This window comes from Podarcis liolepis, assembly GCF_965112155.1.
Source record: "Podarcis liolepis genome assembly, chromosome: 7".
Lineage (NCBI taxonomy): Eukaryota > Metazoa > Chordata > Lepidosauria > Squamata > Lacertidae > Podarcis > Podarcis liolepis.
This window is the reverse complement of record NC_139561.1, coordinates 31,802,291-31,815,025: the sequence shown is the minus strand read 5'-3', so window position 1 is coordinate 31,815,025 and position 12,735 is coordinate 31,802,291. Positions and strand designations below refer to the sequence as shown.

General features: G+C 43.5%; 2 protein-coding genes across 11 annotated transcripts in view; one reads left to right on the top strand and one right to left on the bottom strand.

Annotated features, from left to right (window-relative positions):
* Positions 1–12,735, bottom strand: part of ANKRD27 (ankyrin repeat domain 27) — a 78,719-nt gene that overhangs the window by 18,521 nt on the left and 47,463 nt on the right. For all 10 annotated transcript variants that reach the window (XM_083512513.1, XM_083512514.1, XM_083512516.1 and 7 more), the window contains 9 exons: positions 12,554–12,646; positions 10,933–11,060; positions 9,958–10,040; positions 7,959–8,074; positions 5,647–5,739; positions 4,357–4,554; positions 3,782–3,841; positions 3,558–3,671; positions 1,404–1,448 (listed from right to left, as the gene is read on the bottom strand). In XM_083512513.1, the coding sequence (XP_083368639.1) occupies positions 1,404–1,448; positions 3,558–3,671; positions 3,782–3,841; positions 4,357–4,554; positions 5,647–5,739; positions 7,959–8,074; positions 9,958–10,040; positions 10,933–11,060; positions 12,554–12,646 (930 nt within the window). The remainder of the gene's footprint in view (positions 1–1,403; positions 1,449–3,557; positions 3,672–3,781; positions 3,842–4,356; positions 4,555–5,646; positions 5,740–7,958; positions 8,075–9,957; positions 10,041–10,932; positions 11,061–12,553; positions 12,647–12,735) is intronic.
* Positions 1,014–12,735, top strand: part of TDRD12 (tudor domain containing 12) — a 140,974-nt gene continuing 129,252 nt past the window's right edge. Inside the window, exon 1 of the mRNA XM_083512505.1 lies at positions 1,014–1,023. The gene's annotated coding sequence lies outside the window, so the exon portion shown is untranslated. The remainder of the gene's footprint in view (positions 1,024–12,735) is intronic.

Here is a 12,735-nt window from a genome sequence, read left to right as displayed (position 1 = left end):
TTGCATGCCAGTTTCCGACGAGAAGGGAATTTTTGATATGGGGGAGCATTCAACCATACGATTTTGCCACCTGCATTCTGAAGCCATTCAGTCCCAGCAGGGGACTTGCCACATGCTCTTCCTACACATGGATATACACTCTTCAACAGTTAAATCAATACAGAATGCACTACGAGGCAGTCTAGTGCTGTGCATTTAATTCTAATGCATTTTAGATGAAGACCCAGAGTGTTCAAAGGAGGTGCAGCCTTCTCTAATCCTGGCATTTAAGGTCTCAGAGGAACCAAGACTGCCTCTCTGAGATGTTGAATATTCTATAATGTGCGTAAATGGCTGATTATAGGATTTCACAGCAACACAAGAGGCACCAAGCTTTTAAATCTTTTTTAATTAAAAAAACACACACGTTACTCCTGCAATCAGAGTGAGCATGGCAAAACAGGAAGCTGCTTCAAAAACAAATGGGAGGAAATGTGTTATGTATGCAGAAGTGTTCCCTTAAGTGCAAAGCTCCATTGCCAGCAGTCCTTTAACTAAGGGGCATTGTTTTAATGCCCCTGTTGTAGCCCCCACTACAAATGTAACAAACCCCTGTGATTTGTTGGGGCTCTGCCCATCCTGTCAGTAATGAGAGGCAGCATCCACAGTCTGGTCTGACCCCCTGGTCCTCTGAGCTTTTCTCACCTGGGCCTCAGAAACAGGGGGGAAGGAGTGAAAGGGTGTCCCGATTTTCCTACTTGTTCTCAGCAGCAACAGACTGCTGCATGCAGCAACTGGCCCAATTCTGCCTCAGGCTTCCAGCCTTTCACGGGACCTCTGGGCTCTTCCTGCTAATGGGGTCATGCTTCCGTTGTCACAGCAAAGCTACAGGGAACCAGGCAGAGGGCCTTCTCGGTAGTGGCGCCCGTCCTGTGGAGCGCCCTCCCATCAGATGTCAAAGAGATAAACAACTACCTGACATTTAGAAAACATCTGAAGGCAGCCCTGTTCAGGGAAGTTTGTAATGTGTGACACTTTGATGTATTTTTAATCTTTGTTGGAAGCCACCCAGAGTTGCTGGGGAAACCCAGCCAGATGGGTGGGGTACAAATAATAAATTATTATTCTTGTGGCACGAAGGTAGCTCCTTAAAGGAAGTGAACCTGTTTGTTCCTCTCAGTGGGCTGTTTTGCTTTCCCCACCCACTGAAGATAACAGGTGGCTTACGCAGGAAGATATGGTCCAGGTTGGCCCCACGGGAGGATGTGATTTCCAGACACTCCCATTATGGGAATAAAAGCATGTCACTGTTTGGTCACCTTTAGCAGCTGCACACTCTTACTGTTATGCTCGTGGAAATCTCTACCTTATAAAGTGCCATAAATACATGCAAACAGGGTAGCACAAAGTATAAGAGATCTTACCATTTCAAGGTCTCCATCAGCAACTGCTCTTAAAAGCTTCTCCACCTATGTAATGAACACAGCCAGAAGAAAAAAAAATGTTTAGTTGTACTACTATATTTGGGTTCTCTCAACCTTGCTGATACTTCCTCTTGTGCCTAGGAGTTGCTTTTTGGGCTACAAAAGCATCTACACCCAGAGAATCAGTTCGCCAAATAGGATGGAAGCCTCCCATCAAACTGCATGTGATGTGGCACTCACATCCTTCCTCAGGCCAAACATCTCCTTGTCCTTGTAAACAATCGTAGGAAGGGGTCTAGTGATCATTTTGTAAATTCGGCTCTTCTTTCCATCTTGCAAGCAGGAAACAGAGAGTGACCATGTCTAGCCAAGGGGGGCTCTGAATGAATCACAAGTGAGCAACATGCATCCCCCCCAACCTCACTTGAGGCAGTTCCTGATACCTTCTGAAGCTACCCCATCCTTCCATCCCATGAGAGTTGAGCTGATTCCTCTTAGTTTCCTCCTTGCTTTTCCTGGCTTTTAAGGTGTTTTTCCCCTTCTTTCTATATGGTCTCAGAACAAGTGGGAGTTTTCCCCTGTAGGAACAAATTGGCCAACTACTGCCATATATGTATGCATAGCACACTAAAGTAAAAAAGAAATTACTTTCACTCACTTTCCAGAACAAATTCTTCTGCATGCTCATTTGAGAATAAACCATCAAACTCAGTCGGGTTTACTTTATGAGCAGACATACATAGGATTGGGAATTCTAATCTGAGGTAGCCACAGTGAAAACAGAAGAAAGGCTATCTTTATTCTAGATTAGTTAATCCAGAATACTTGTATCTGGCTCTGACAATCATCCACCAATGGCATGTGGCCTCTAATGTGGGGGTGGGGGCATTAATCTGTTGACAGAAACAAAGGTTGTCAAACTCTGACATCTTCACAGAAAACTAAGATTCTCCAGCAAAACAAAAACCATCATTTTAAATTTAGAAGTCATTCTTGTCTTAAAATACAGGATCAGGCACAATCCCCCCCCCAATCAGAAACCACTTTCTTAGTCAATAAGAGGCAAGTGCAACAAATTGTGGCAAATGGGAGTGAACTGATTTTGGATTAAACAAAGATGACGTGAGCTCCAGAAGCTAAAAGGTCTAAGACGCAGGTAATCTCTTTTCCCTGACTTGAACTGAAGCCTCAGCCTCTTGAGGGTGACAAGTTCATATCTTAAAGGCGAAAAGAGGAGGAGAAGCAAAGCACAAAGGAAGCGATCCTCAATCTCGCACTGAATGACTTTTTTATACATGCATGATTTCTCATTTACAGAACAGCAACTTTTGGCTGGTCTGAACCCACAACAGGATAAGCCATTGCGACCTAAAGGTATCTCACACAGACAGATCAAAATTCAAAGGTAGTCCTGAGACAGTAATGATGGGGACAGAGCATCAACGTTTTGCCTTACACTGGCTCAGACTCTCCATCCATTTAGCTCAGTATTCTCTATTCTGACCAGCAGTAGTTCTCCAGCATTTTCAGGAAAGAAGTCTTTCATGTCACCTGCTACCTGTTTCTTTCTGTTGAATATGGAGATGCCAGAGATCGGACCCAGTTCTAGCCTGACCCTCTGCACACTGTACCAGACCTCCAGTCCAACCTTTGCCAACCTGGCTCCCTCCAGATGTTGTGGACTATAATTCCTATTTGCCCCAGCCAGCTGATGGGAGCTGTAATCCAAAACATTTGGGCTGGGGGGCACCTGGCTGGTGAAGGCTGCTCTAATCACTGCTGCCAATGGCTGACTCTGGGACCATCTGAAAGCAGAGTGATGGTCTCTTCCCATAATATCTCCAAAATCAGAGGCTGCATATAGTCATCATGGCTAGTAGCCATTGACAGATCTCACCCTCCTCCATAAAATGCATGTACTCTTCTTTTCAAAGCCGTCTAATCAAGTGGCCTTCACATCTTGTTACACTGAATGTCAGAAAGTGTGACGTGTGCGAAGTGGTACATCCTTTTGTTTGTCCTGAATCTCCTGCTAATCAGCTTCATGGGATGACACTCAAGTTCCACTATTATGAGCGGAGGCGAAAACAGGAATGGCCCTGGCCCCTTAGATTTCTACCGTGCTCCTCATTGCCCAATGCTTCATCAACTTACCTCTTTATAACTAGATTTTGCTTCTTCTTGTCTAGCTGTTGCTGAAGATAAACTGGAGATGGACGATATTTGGCTGATGGAGTCCTCACAACCCTGAGAAGATCTGGCTGGGGACTAGTGGAACCAGCAAAGAAAACAAAAGGAGGAAGAGTTGGCAGCATCGCCGTTATCACAGCAGTTGATCAGCTGAATACCATTACGCTAAGGAAGGGTTTGCAGGTTACCTGAGAAGCACTCTGCCCTCTTTCAAATGCAAGGTAGTTCAGTTCCATTAAGGACAAAATCTGCAAGCAGAAAGATCAAACATTCATGAAGAGGCAAGTTGCAACTCCATCTCTCCAGAGAAATTTACTCATCAGAAGGCAAGCATGACATTAGCAATGATATATAAAGGCAGATCAGAGAGCATCCCAATCAGGAAGATTCATCTTGCCTCTCAGGCACTTTGGGAGTAGAACTGCAACCCTCCCCTGTCAAAAACAAGCAAAAAGTATTTTCAAGAGTTCCTGGCTAGCCACTGTCCTTCCAATTAAGTAAAAAACACAATAACATTTGTTTGTTTTCTTAAAAAAAAATATAGAGTAGATCAATTTAAGAGGACCACAGAAATGAATACATACTGCATGGATGTCTCAGATATAAAACAGTAGCATTTGTCCACCAAAAGCAAATGGAATTTTATTTTACTTTTAACTGCCCTGGCCAATATTGCTTCTTTGTAATTAAGCAACATTTAAAAACATATAAGACATTTGGGGTTGTTGTTTTTTTAAAAAAAGAAGTTGTATCTAAGAAGTACCGTAGAATTTAATGCGCACTGCACAGGAGTCTCTTTCATCCGGTTCTGAATATTTGGGTTGGCTCCATTCTGAAGCAGCACTTCAATGATCCCTTGGTAACCCCAGCGAGCAGCTATGTGAAGAGGAGTGTCTCCTTTCTCGTTGCCAATGTCTAATTTACAAGAGTGAACGTCGTAATAGACTAAAGCCTTGACACACTGGAAAGTTAAAAGAAAGACCAAAGCTGTGATGGTGCACATCACTAAAGCAACAGAATTAGGGACAGAGGGCAATTTTGTCATCGTATCTTGCCAGACCAAATCATTCTTATACTACTCATCACTGTTTTTACACTGCATCTAAACACTCTATCCTTTAAATTTTCTGGGAACCGCTCCGAGAAAGTAAGTTGTTGGGCAGCCATACAAATACAGCAAAATAAAATAAAATTAGCCACGACACACAAGTCATGGTTGTCTCTCTCAACCCTACCTGGAAATGCTGTTGGGGACTGAACCTGGGACCTTCTGCATGCAAAGCAGGTGTTTCTACCACGCAGCCCACTGCTAATCTGCACATTACATTGCACAAGTTGTATCTGACTAAATCATATACTAGACCCACATGAAATCAATGGACTTAAGTTCGCTGACTTATTTAGGTATGTTGATTTCAATGGGCTTATTTTGAGTATGACTTAGTTGGAGCCAACCCATAACAATATGTGCATACTATGTGTAAATGGCATCTGTATGTCATTCCTATAAACATGGCAGCCCAACAGCATAAGGCTACTCCCTTCTCCCAAATAGAAAAAAGGACAATTGAATTGCCTTGTTATGACTATTTGAATGGGGGAACCTCGTTTACTCCACAATCTGTAACCTCTTTTCATCCAAGAACAGATTGGCAGAATCAGGAAGGTCACACTGTCAACTATACAGGGCAGTACAATTTACCCCAGATTTACTCTCCACAGTTTACCCCAATTTACTCTCCACAAGGTAAGACAGTGACACAGAGGAATGTTCCATGAATGACTCCAAAGCTCTAACAAAGTTGTTACAAAAGAAAGGACTCTCTCGATGGGCTCCAGTTTCTAACCCTCAAGGATCATTCTGAAAAGGCTGGAGGATTACAAGTTCAGAAATGAAATAAAAATTAAAGTGTGAGGCTGCATCCAGACTAAGTTAAGCCCCTTTGAAATCACTTTAAGTGCCCTTGTTTTCCATGGGGCTAAAGTCCACCTAACTGGTTATAGGTACCCTGGTGTTATAGGTACCCTGAACATGTTGCTGCGAACTACTTACATCTTCATGGCCGTAAGTGCAAGCTAAATGCAGGGGTGTGTTGCCGTTATTGTCTTGGACTTCTGTACTCGCCTTATAGTGCAGGAGAAGAAGCTGAAAAAGGAAAAAACCAAGCTACGTTTTTATGTGGCATGCACACATTTCAGTGGGTTAGCAGTAGCAGCTCTAGTAAGTGGAAGAAGCTACGGTACAGTTAAGGCCATACAAATGTGTCAAATTGAGTCCCAAAAATTCTGTTTCTAACTTGCATATGTTTGGGATGAAATCTGATGGCTGAACTGTTATACTTGTTCACTTGATATGTTGTGAGCACCTTTGGGCACACTTTTGTGGGAAAGTGGCATACAAAATAAGAGTTGATGATGGTATAAAGAGCCGGGGAGAGGGGGAGGGGGAATAAATCCTATTGTGGCTCCTTTCAGTTTCTGTGCAAAAGGAATAACTCACATGCATCTCTTCTACTTAGAAGCAGCCAAGCCTTAATGGCTTGAGAAATAATAATAATAATAATAATAATAATAATAATAATAATAACAACAACAACAACAACAACAACAACAACAACAACAACAATAATAATAATAAATGCCGCCCATCTGACTGGGTTACCACAGCCACTCTGGGTGTTTCCCAACTAAGTATTAAAACACAAAAAACCTCAAACATTCTAAGATCTCCCCATACAGGGCTGCCTTCAGATGTCTTCTAAAAGTCAGACATATGTTCATTTCCTTGACATCTGATGCTGTTACCATTGTGGCCAAATTCCTGACTGTATAAATACCGTATTTTTCGCTCTATAACACGCACCCGACCATAACACGCATCTAGTTTTTAGAGGAGGAAAATCCGTAGGCATGCCACCCGTAGGCATTCCCTCCATAACACGCACAGACATTTCCCCTTACTTTCTAGGAGGAAAAAAGTGAGTGTTATGGTGCAAAAAATACGGTACTTCTTATCATGAGCTGCTTAAAACCAATTCAGAGTCATGCCCAAGCTGCTCGGATATTATTTCACTCACTAAACACTGTGATACAAAACAATAGTGTACAAGGAAGGCTCAGGCTCCAGCACTGTAGGGGAGACTTGCAGATCAAAATGCATCCTTGGGCTGAATTAATGCATGATGTCAAATCTAATGAAGGATTCCTTCTTTCCCGGGTATCAAAGAGCTTGAAGCAGTAACATTTAGCACTGATCCAGCAAATTTCAAGCAATCAAATCACTTCACATACATTATTCTCAGCTGACTGACATACATACAGCACACAGCTCATAAAGTGGGCCTGACCAAATCCTTTGACTTTCACATGTTTCACCCACTCTTCTTCCACTGAGCTCTGCCTGACAGTTTTCTCACAATCCTGCCAAGAGATCCTGACTTCCCTGAGGTCAACCAGGCAGCTTCATGGACAGGAAATGGATGTTAATCCAGCATTCCCTGGCCCAAGTCTAACACTCCAAGCCCTAAACTACACTGGATCCCATGCACCTTCTCTCTCTCTCTCTCTCTTCTCTCTCTCTCTCTCTCTCTCTCTCTCTCTCTCTCTCTCTCTCTGTGTGTGTGTGTGTGTGTGTGTGTTTAAACAAGACTAATTTCATAATGTCTGAAACTTTTTTCAGAGCCAAATCTGTCAGCATCAAATTGTCTCCTCCAGAGGAAGCAGTGGAGGATTTCTACTTCATTCACGATTATTATTATTATTATTATTATTATTATTATTATTATTATTATTTGCTGTTTAAAGAAATATTATAGGCCCTCCAGATGGTCAGTATTTTGTGGGAGCTGATGGGAACTGAAGTCAAACAACATATGGAGAAGCCATATTGTTGCAAACTGTAGTGGTATATTTTTTATGATATAGCCGTATATAAATATCTTTATATACCGTATTTTTTGCTCTATAAGACTCACTTTTTCCCACCTAAAAAGTAAGGGGAAATGTGTGTGCGTCTTATGGAGCGAATGCAGGCTGCGCAGCTATCCCAGAAGCCAGAACAGCAAGAGGGATTGCTGCTTTCACTGCGCAGCAATCATTCTTGCTGTTCTGGCTTCTGAGATTCAGAATATTTTTTTTCTTGTTTTCCTCCTCCAAAAACTAGGTGCGTCTTGTGGTCTGGTGCGTCTTATAGAGCGAAAAATACGGTATATTTTTTTAAAAAAACAGCGTTCATGGGGGGGGACCTTCAAAAAGCCACCGTTCCTGTCATCAGCAAACGGCCAAGCCATTGCTTTCAATCTACAAGCAATACTGGACTGAAAGGTACATAAAATGTTGTTATTATTACGTAAGATCTGTGCTTACGGTAACATTCTGGTATCCTTTCTGACAGGCGAGGTGAAGTGGCGTTGATCCGTGATAATCCGTCGCATTGACAATGGCTCCTTTGGAGACCAGCAAGTCAATTAAAGATGCTTGCCCTGTGGAGAAAGGTATATAGCTCCTCAGACTCAAAATGTCAGCATCTCACAGTGAGAAAAGGAAGTGTCACCCTCTGGGTCAAACTGGGAACTGAACAATCTGCTGCCTCTCCTGGCATTTGCAGGCGCCATATGACAGGCAACTTAGCATTTGCTCGTGGTGATAAGACGCCCCTCAGCTTGTTGGCACATTACTGTTCTAGGTCACAGCTTGGCAGGGGTCTTTCCAGCAATAATGAATGAATCAATCTCAACTCTGGAGAGAGCCCAGTAACGAATTGCTGCGAGTGCATATTATAAGTACACAGAAAAGTCATCCTACGTTGGGAAAAGAAGAGGTAACTAAGTGTAACCCCCAAAAACCAGTGAACTTGGCTGCAAATTCTCAAATCAGTGGTCTACACATAGCAGGTGGATGCTGCAGCAATATACCGTATTTTTTGCTCTGTAAGACTCACTTTTTCCCTCCTAAAAAGTAAGGGGAAATGTGTGTGCGTCTTATGGAGCGAATGCAGGCTGCGCAGCTATCCCAGAAGCCAGAAGAGCAAGAGGGATTGCTGCTTTCACTGCGCAGCGATCCCTCTTGCTGTTCTGGCTTCTGAGATTCAGAATATTTTTTTTTTTGTTGTTTTCCTGCTCCGAAAACTAGGTGCGTCTTGTGGTCTGGGCGTCTTATAGAGCGAAAAATACGGTATTTGATGCTGCAGAAAAGGCCTTCAGGGGAAGCTCCCCAAGAAATAGAATTACAGAGTCAGGAATTTGGAGGCCAAAAGTTATCAAGGCCAACCCACCCCACTGCTACCTGTGGGTGTGGAGAGTGTGTGTATGAACTTAACAGCACTTATTTTATTTTTTGGTTGATATTTTGTTAATATTATTTTCATAGAATATAAAAGCTGTGTTGATTTGTTAATCATATAATACGACTTTTATTTGTGATGTTTAGCCTGTTCTTTAGTTGCTGTTTTGCTACCAAGTGTTTTATGGATTGTAATTGTTTCACTGACGATTTGTTAATTATTCTATATATGATCTAGGCTGAATTCATGATGTTCTATTATGTTCTATCATGTTATTATTATTTATTGTTTGTAAGCCACTTTGGGATTCGTTTGAGTGAAAAGCGGCACAGACACATAACAAATCAAATCAAGCCAAAAAGCAAGATAATCTGGCCACCAGCTCCCATCTGGAATAACCAAAGCCATACAGACTTACAGTTAGGTCTGTATACTGCAGTTTGGTTCTGTAGAGCAAATGATCTCCTTGTAGCAAGATTTGTGCTGGGCAGATGTTCAAATCCACTCCAGACTTTGAGTGGAATTCTAATAGCTTTCTAACTGTGCCCCAGAGTACCCCTGAAACCCTTGGAAGGCTAACCAGTAGTAGTAGTAGTAGTAGTAGTAGTAGTAGTAGTTGTAAGCAAACGGCTTTATAACAAATCAAGCTAGTAGCCCAGAACTGTGTTTTCTGACTAGTAGTGGCTCTCAAGCAGAGGTGTTTCCATTCACCCACTCTCTGATAGTTTTAACTTGTAATGCCAGTGGTTGAATCATGTGGGTCTGCCATGGACAAAAGGTCTCTTCTCCATGAGAAGATCAGAACAGGGGACAAAAGACAAGTGCGTTCTTCAATTGCAATTTGAAGTTGTAAGTGTACGCTGGATGCATCATTACGCTCATGCTCAGTTTATACGGGAGGGTCCCCAAGCCTGGTGGCTGCTGTAGGTGAACCTTCGAGAACACCTGAGAATCCTGTGCAACGTACCAGGTGAAGGGAGGGTCTGTAACAGATGCTCAGGGACTCCTCGGAAGACAATGTTTGTAGAGGGTGGGGAATCAGAAAACTTCTGCCATAGTCCACGAATGAACTGCAGCGCTTACCACATATTGCAGCTATATGAAGCGGAGTGAATCCCCGGTCATCTCTAGAAAACGGTGTCACAATGGAAGGATCGTTCAGCTTCCTTAAAGTAAAAAAAGTCATCATCAACAAACAGAACATGGGCAAGCAAAGGACAGTGTATGTTTCACACAGCTGCCTTGTTTAAAATCACCAAAGAACATGTCGACAAGTGAGCTGCCTTGCATGGCTTGTCGTAAGGTCACCAGCTGAATCTGGTCTCAACGCTGAACTCGCTAGCAACTGTTCTCTTCGCCTCAGTTCCTCCCACCCGTGTAATGGAATAATAATACCAATCTACCTTACAGAGCTCTTGTTTACTGAATAGCTGCTGTGATGGCGGCAGAAATCTTTTTTTTCCTGAGGGTGTACCTGGGAACAACACTGTGCCATGATGAAGTGCTGCTCCCAGGGAAATTTCGTCCGAGGAACAAGGCTGAAGCAGGAAAGCTACAGTCTGAATAGTCAGCAAAGCTGTTTTGCTGTTAGAAAAGGTCATGGGAGGGAAATAAAGCTTTATAAACCGCTTTGCTCACCTTGCAGTTAAGGTGAGTAGAAAAGCCAACCACTTTAAATTCCCCTCACTCACCGCCAAACATTCATGGTAGTTGATTGCCTGAAATATTGTCTGCCATCACCAAAGCAGGATGTAAACCTGGTTCACCTACGGCTTGGCAAACTGTTGCCTTGACTTTGCATCTAAATTGATAAATCATGGTTTGGGCTCCTTGGAGCAACATGGGGATGTTGCTTTGCCCTCAGAGGTTGCTGCTTGGGAGAGAATTCAGAGATTCTACGGGGATTGGGGGAAGGAACCACACAAACCATTGTTTGGCATCTACACTGCAGTTAGCACAAACCATAGTTTAGGATTACGTCTCAACCAACTCACTAGCAACATAGTTCCCAATTCTGCTTGGAAAAAGTCTGGAAAACTTTGAAAACACAACCCTTACCCAGAAACCAGCTTCTCACACTTATCACAGAAACAGAGTGGATGGCACATTTTTTGCACAGTGTCCTTATCGTTGTCCCCTTGGCTTAACAAGCGCTCTGCTTCTTCCTGGTTGCCTGAAGCAACATGCTGCAAAGAAGGGCAAAAAGTGAGACAGACACTGGCGCCAAATTCAGAACCAAACAGATGGAAGTGGGGTGCAGGAGAAGGCAGCAGAAAGGTGAATATGAATTGGGGTGGATTCATACATTATAGAAACCTAGATCTACATAGGTCTCCCAGCATCATCTTCTGGAATACAACATAGAAGCAGAACCATGGCCCATCCTAAAAAGGTGCCACAACTGGTAATATCAGATGCCTCTGAAAAGTCCAGCAGAATCAACTGGGTCACACTCTTCCTCTCTACATCATGGCAAAAATGGATCAGCCAATGTTATTTCAATCCTAAACACTGTCCAGAAGCCAAACTGAAGTAGGTCTAGATACCCCATATCATCCTGGAGCAGCTTGGCCACAGCCTACTTGATCATTTTGATGGCTGAAATATCCTGGCAACCCTGAGATCATTGGTAAGTTTTGTTTTTAACTATTTTTAGACATTTTTATTGTGTCGTTTTATACCGTATTTTTCGCCCCATAGGACGAACCAGCCCATAGGACGCACCTAGTTTTTTGGGGGGGAAATAAGGGGGGGAATTATTTCCCCCCAGGTGCGCTGTGCTAAGCCCGAAGCTTGGGGCGTGCAGAGCTCAGTGCGCCCCAAGCTTCTGGGTGCTAGCAAGGTTTCCGCTAGCCGTGGGAGAGCTGCACGGCTAGCGGAGCGCTGCGCTAATCCCAAAGCTTGGGGCGTGTGGAGCTCAGCGCGCCCCAAGCTTCTGGGTGCCGGCAAGGTCTCCGCTAGCCGTGGGAGAGCCGCGCGGCTCTCCCAGGGCTAGCGGAGCGCTGCGCTAATCCCGAAGCTTGGGGCGTGCAGAGCTCAGAACGCCCCAAGCTTCTGGGTGCCGGCAAGCTCTCCGCTAGCCCTGGGAGAGCTGGGTCTCCCACGGCTAGCGGATAGCTTCCTGAAGCCTGGAGAGCGAGAGGGGTCGGTGCGCACCGACCCCCTTCGCTCTCCAGGCTTCAGCGAAAGCCTGCATTCGCCCCATAGGACGCACACACATTTCCCCTTCATTTTTGGAGGGGGGGAAGTGCGTCTTATAGGGCGAAAAATACGGTAATTGGCATGTTTGCTGCCCTGGGCTCATTAGAGAGGAAGGATAGGATATAAATTTAATAAAATTATAATATTGTCATCTAACCAGCCAGCATTTTCTCCCAACTCTTAATCCTAATATACAGGCTCTGAATGGACATGTTGTTGGCTGTGCAAAACCAACTACCTGGTCTGTTTCAACCATCAATAATTGAAATATCCAATAAAAGCTAAACTGGGAGGGAACTGGACATCTCTTTCACTCACTCTAAAACAAAAGCAAAATCATGGAAAGATTAAAATATATTTTAAGGCAGGTGGAACCTTCAAAACATTGAGCTGTTACAAGGGCTCTCAACTTTCTTAGAACGGAAAGTAGTTTTCTGGCCATTTCTCAGAGCTGACATAATATTCATGTAATCCAAACCTGAAACAAGCAGTCTATCGGGGTGTTGGACATCTGAGACAGTAAATTCATTCTTTGTCTTAAGAATAGCTTCTCACTAAATCCTTCAGATCCCTGTGAGGGGGAAAAGAACCTCCCATCAATTTATTCCTGGCATAGCATACAACACTGAATTGATCAGTTCAACACAGCAAAGTCTATTT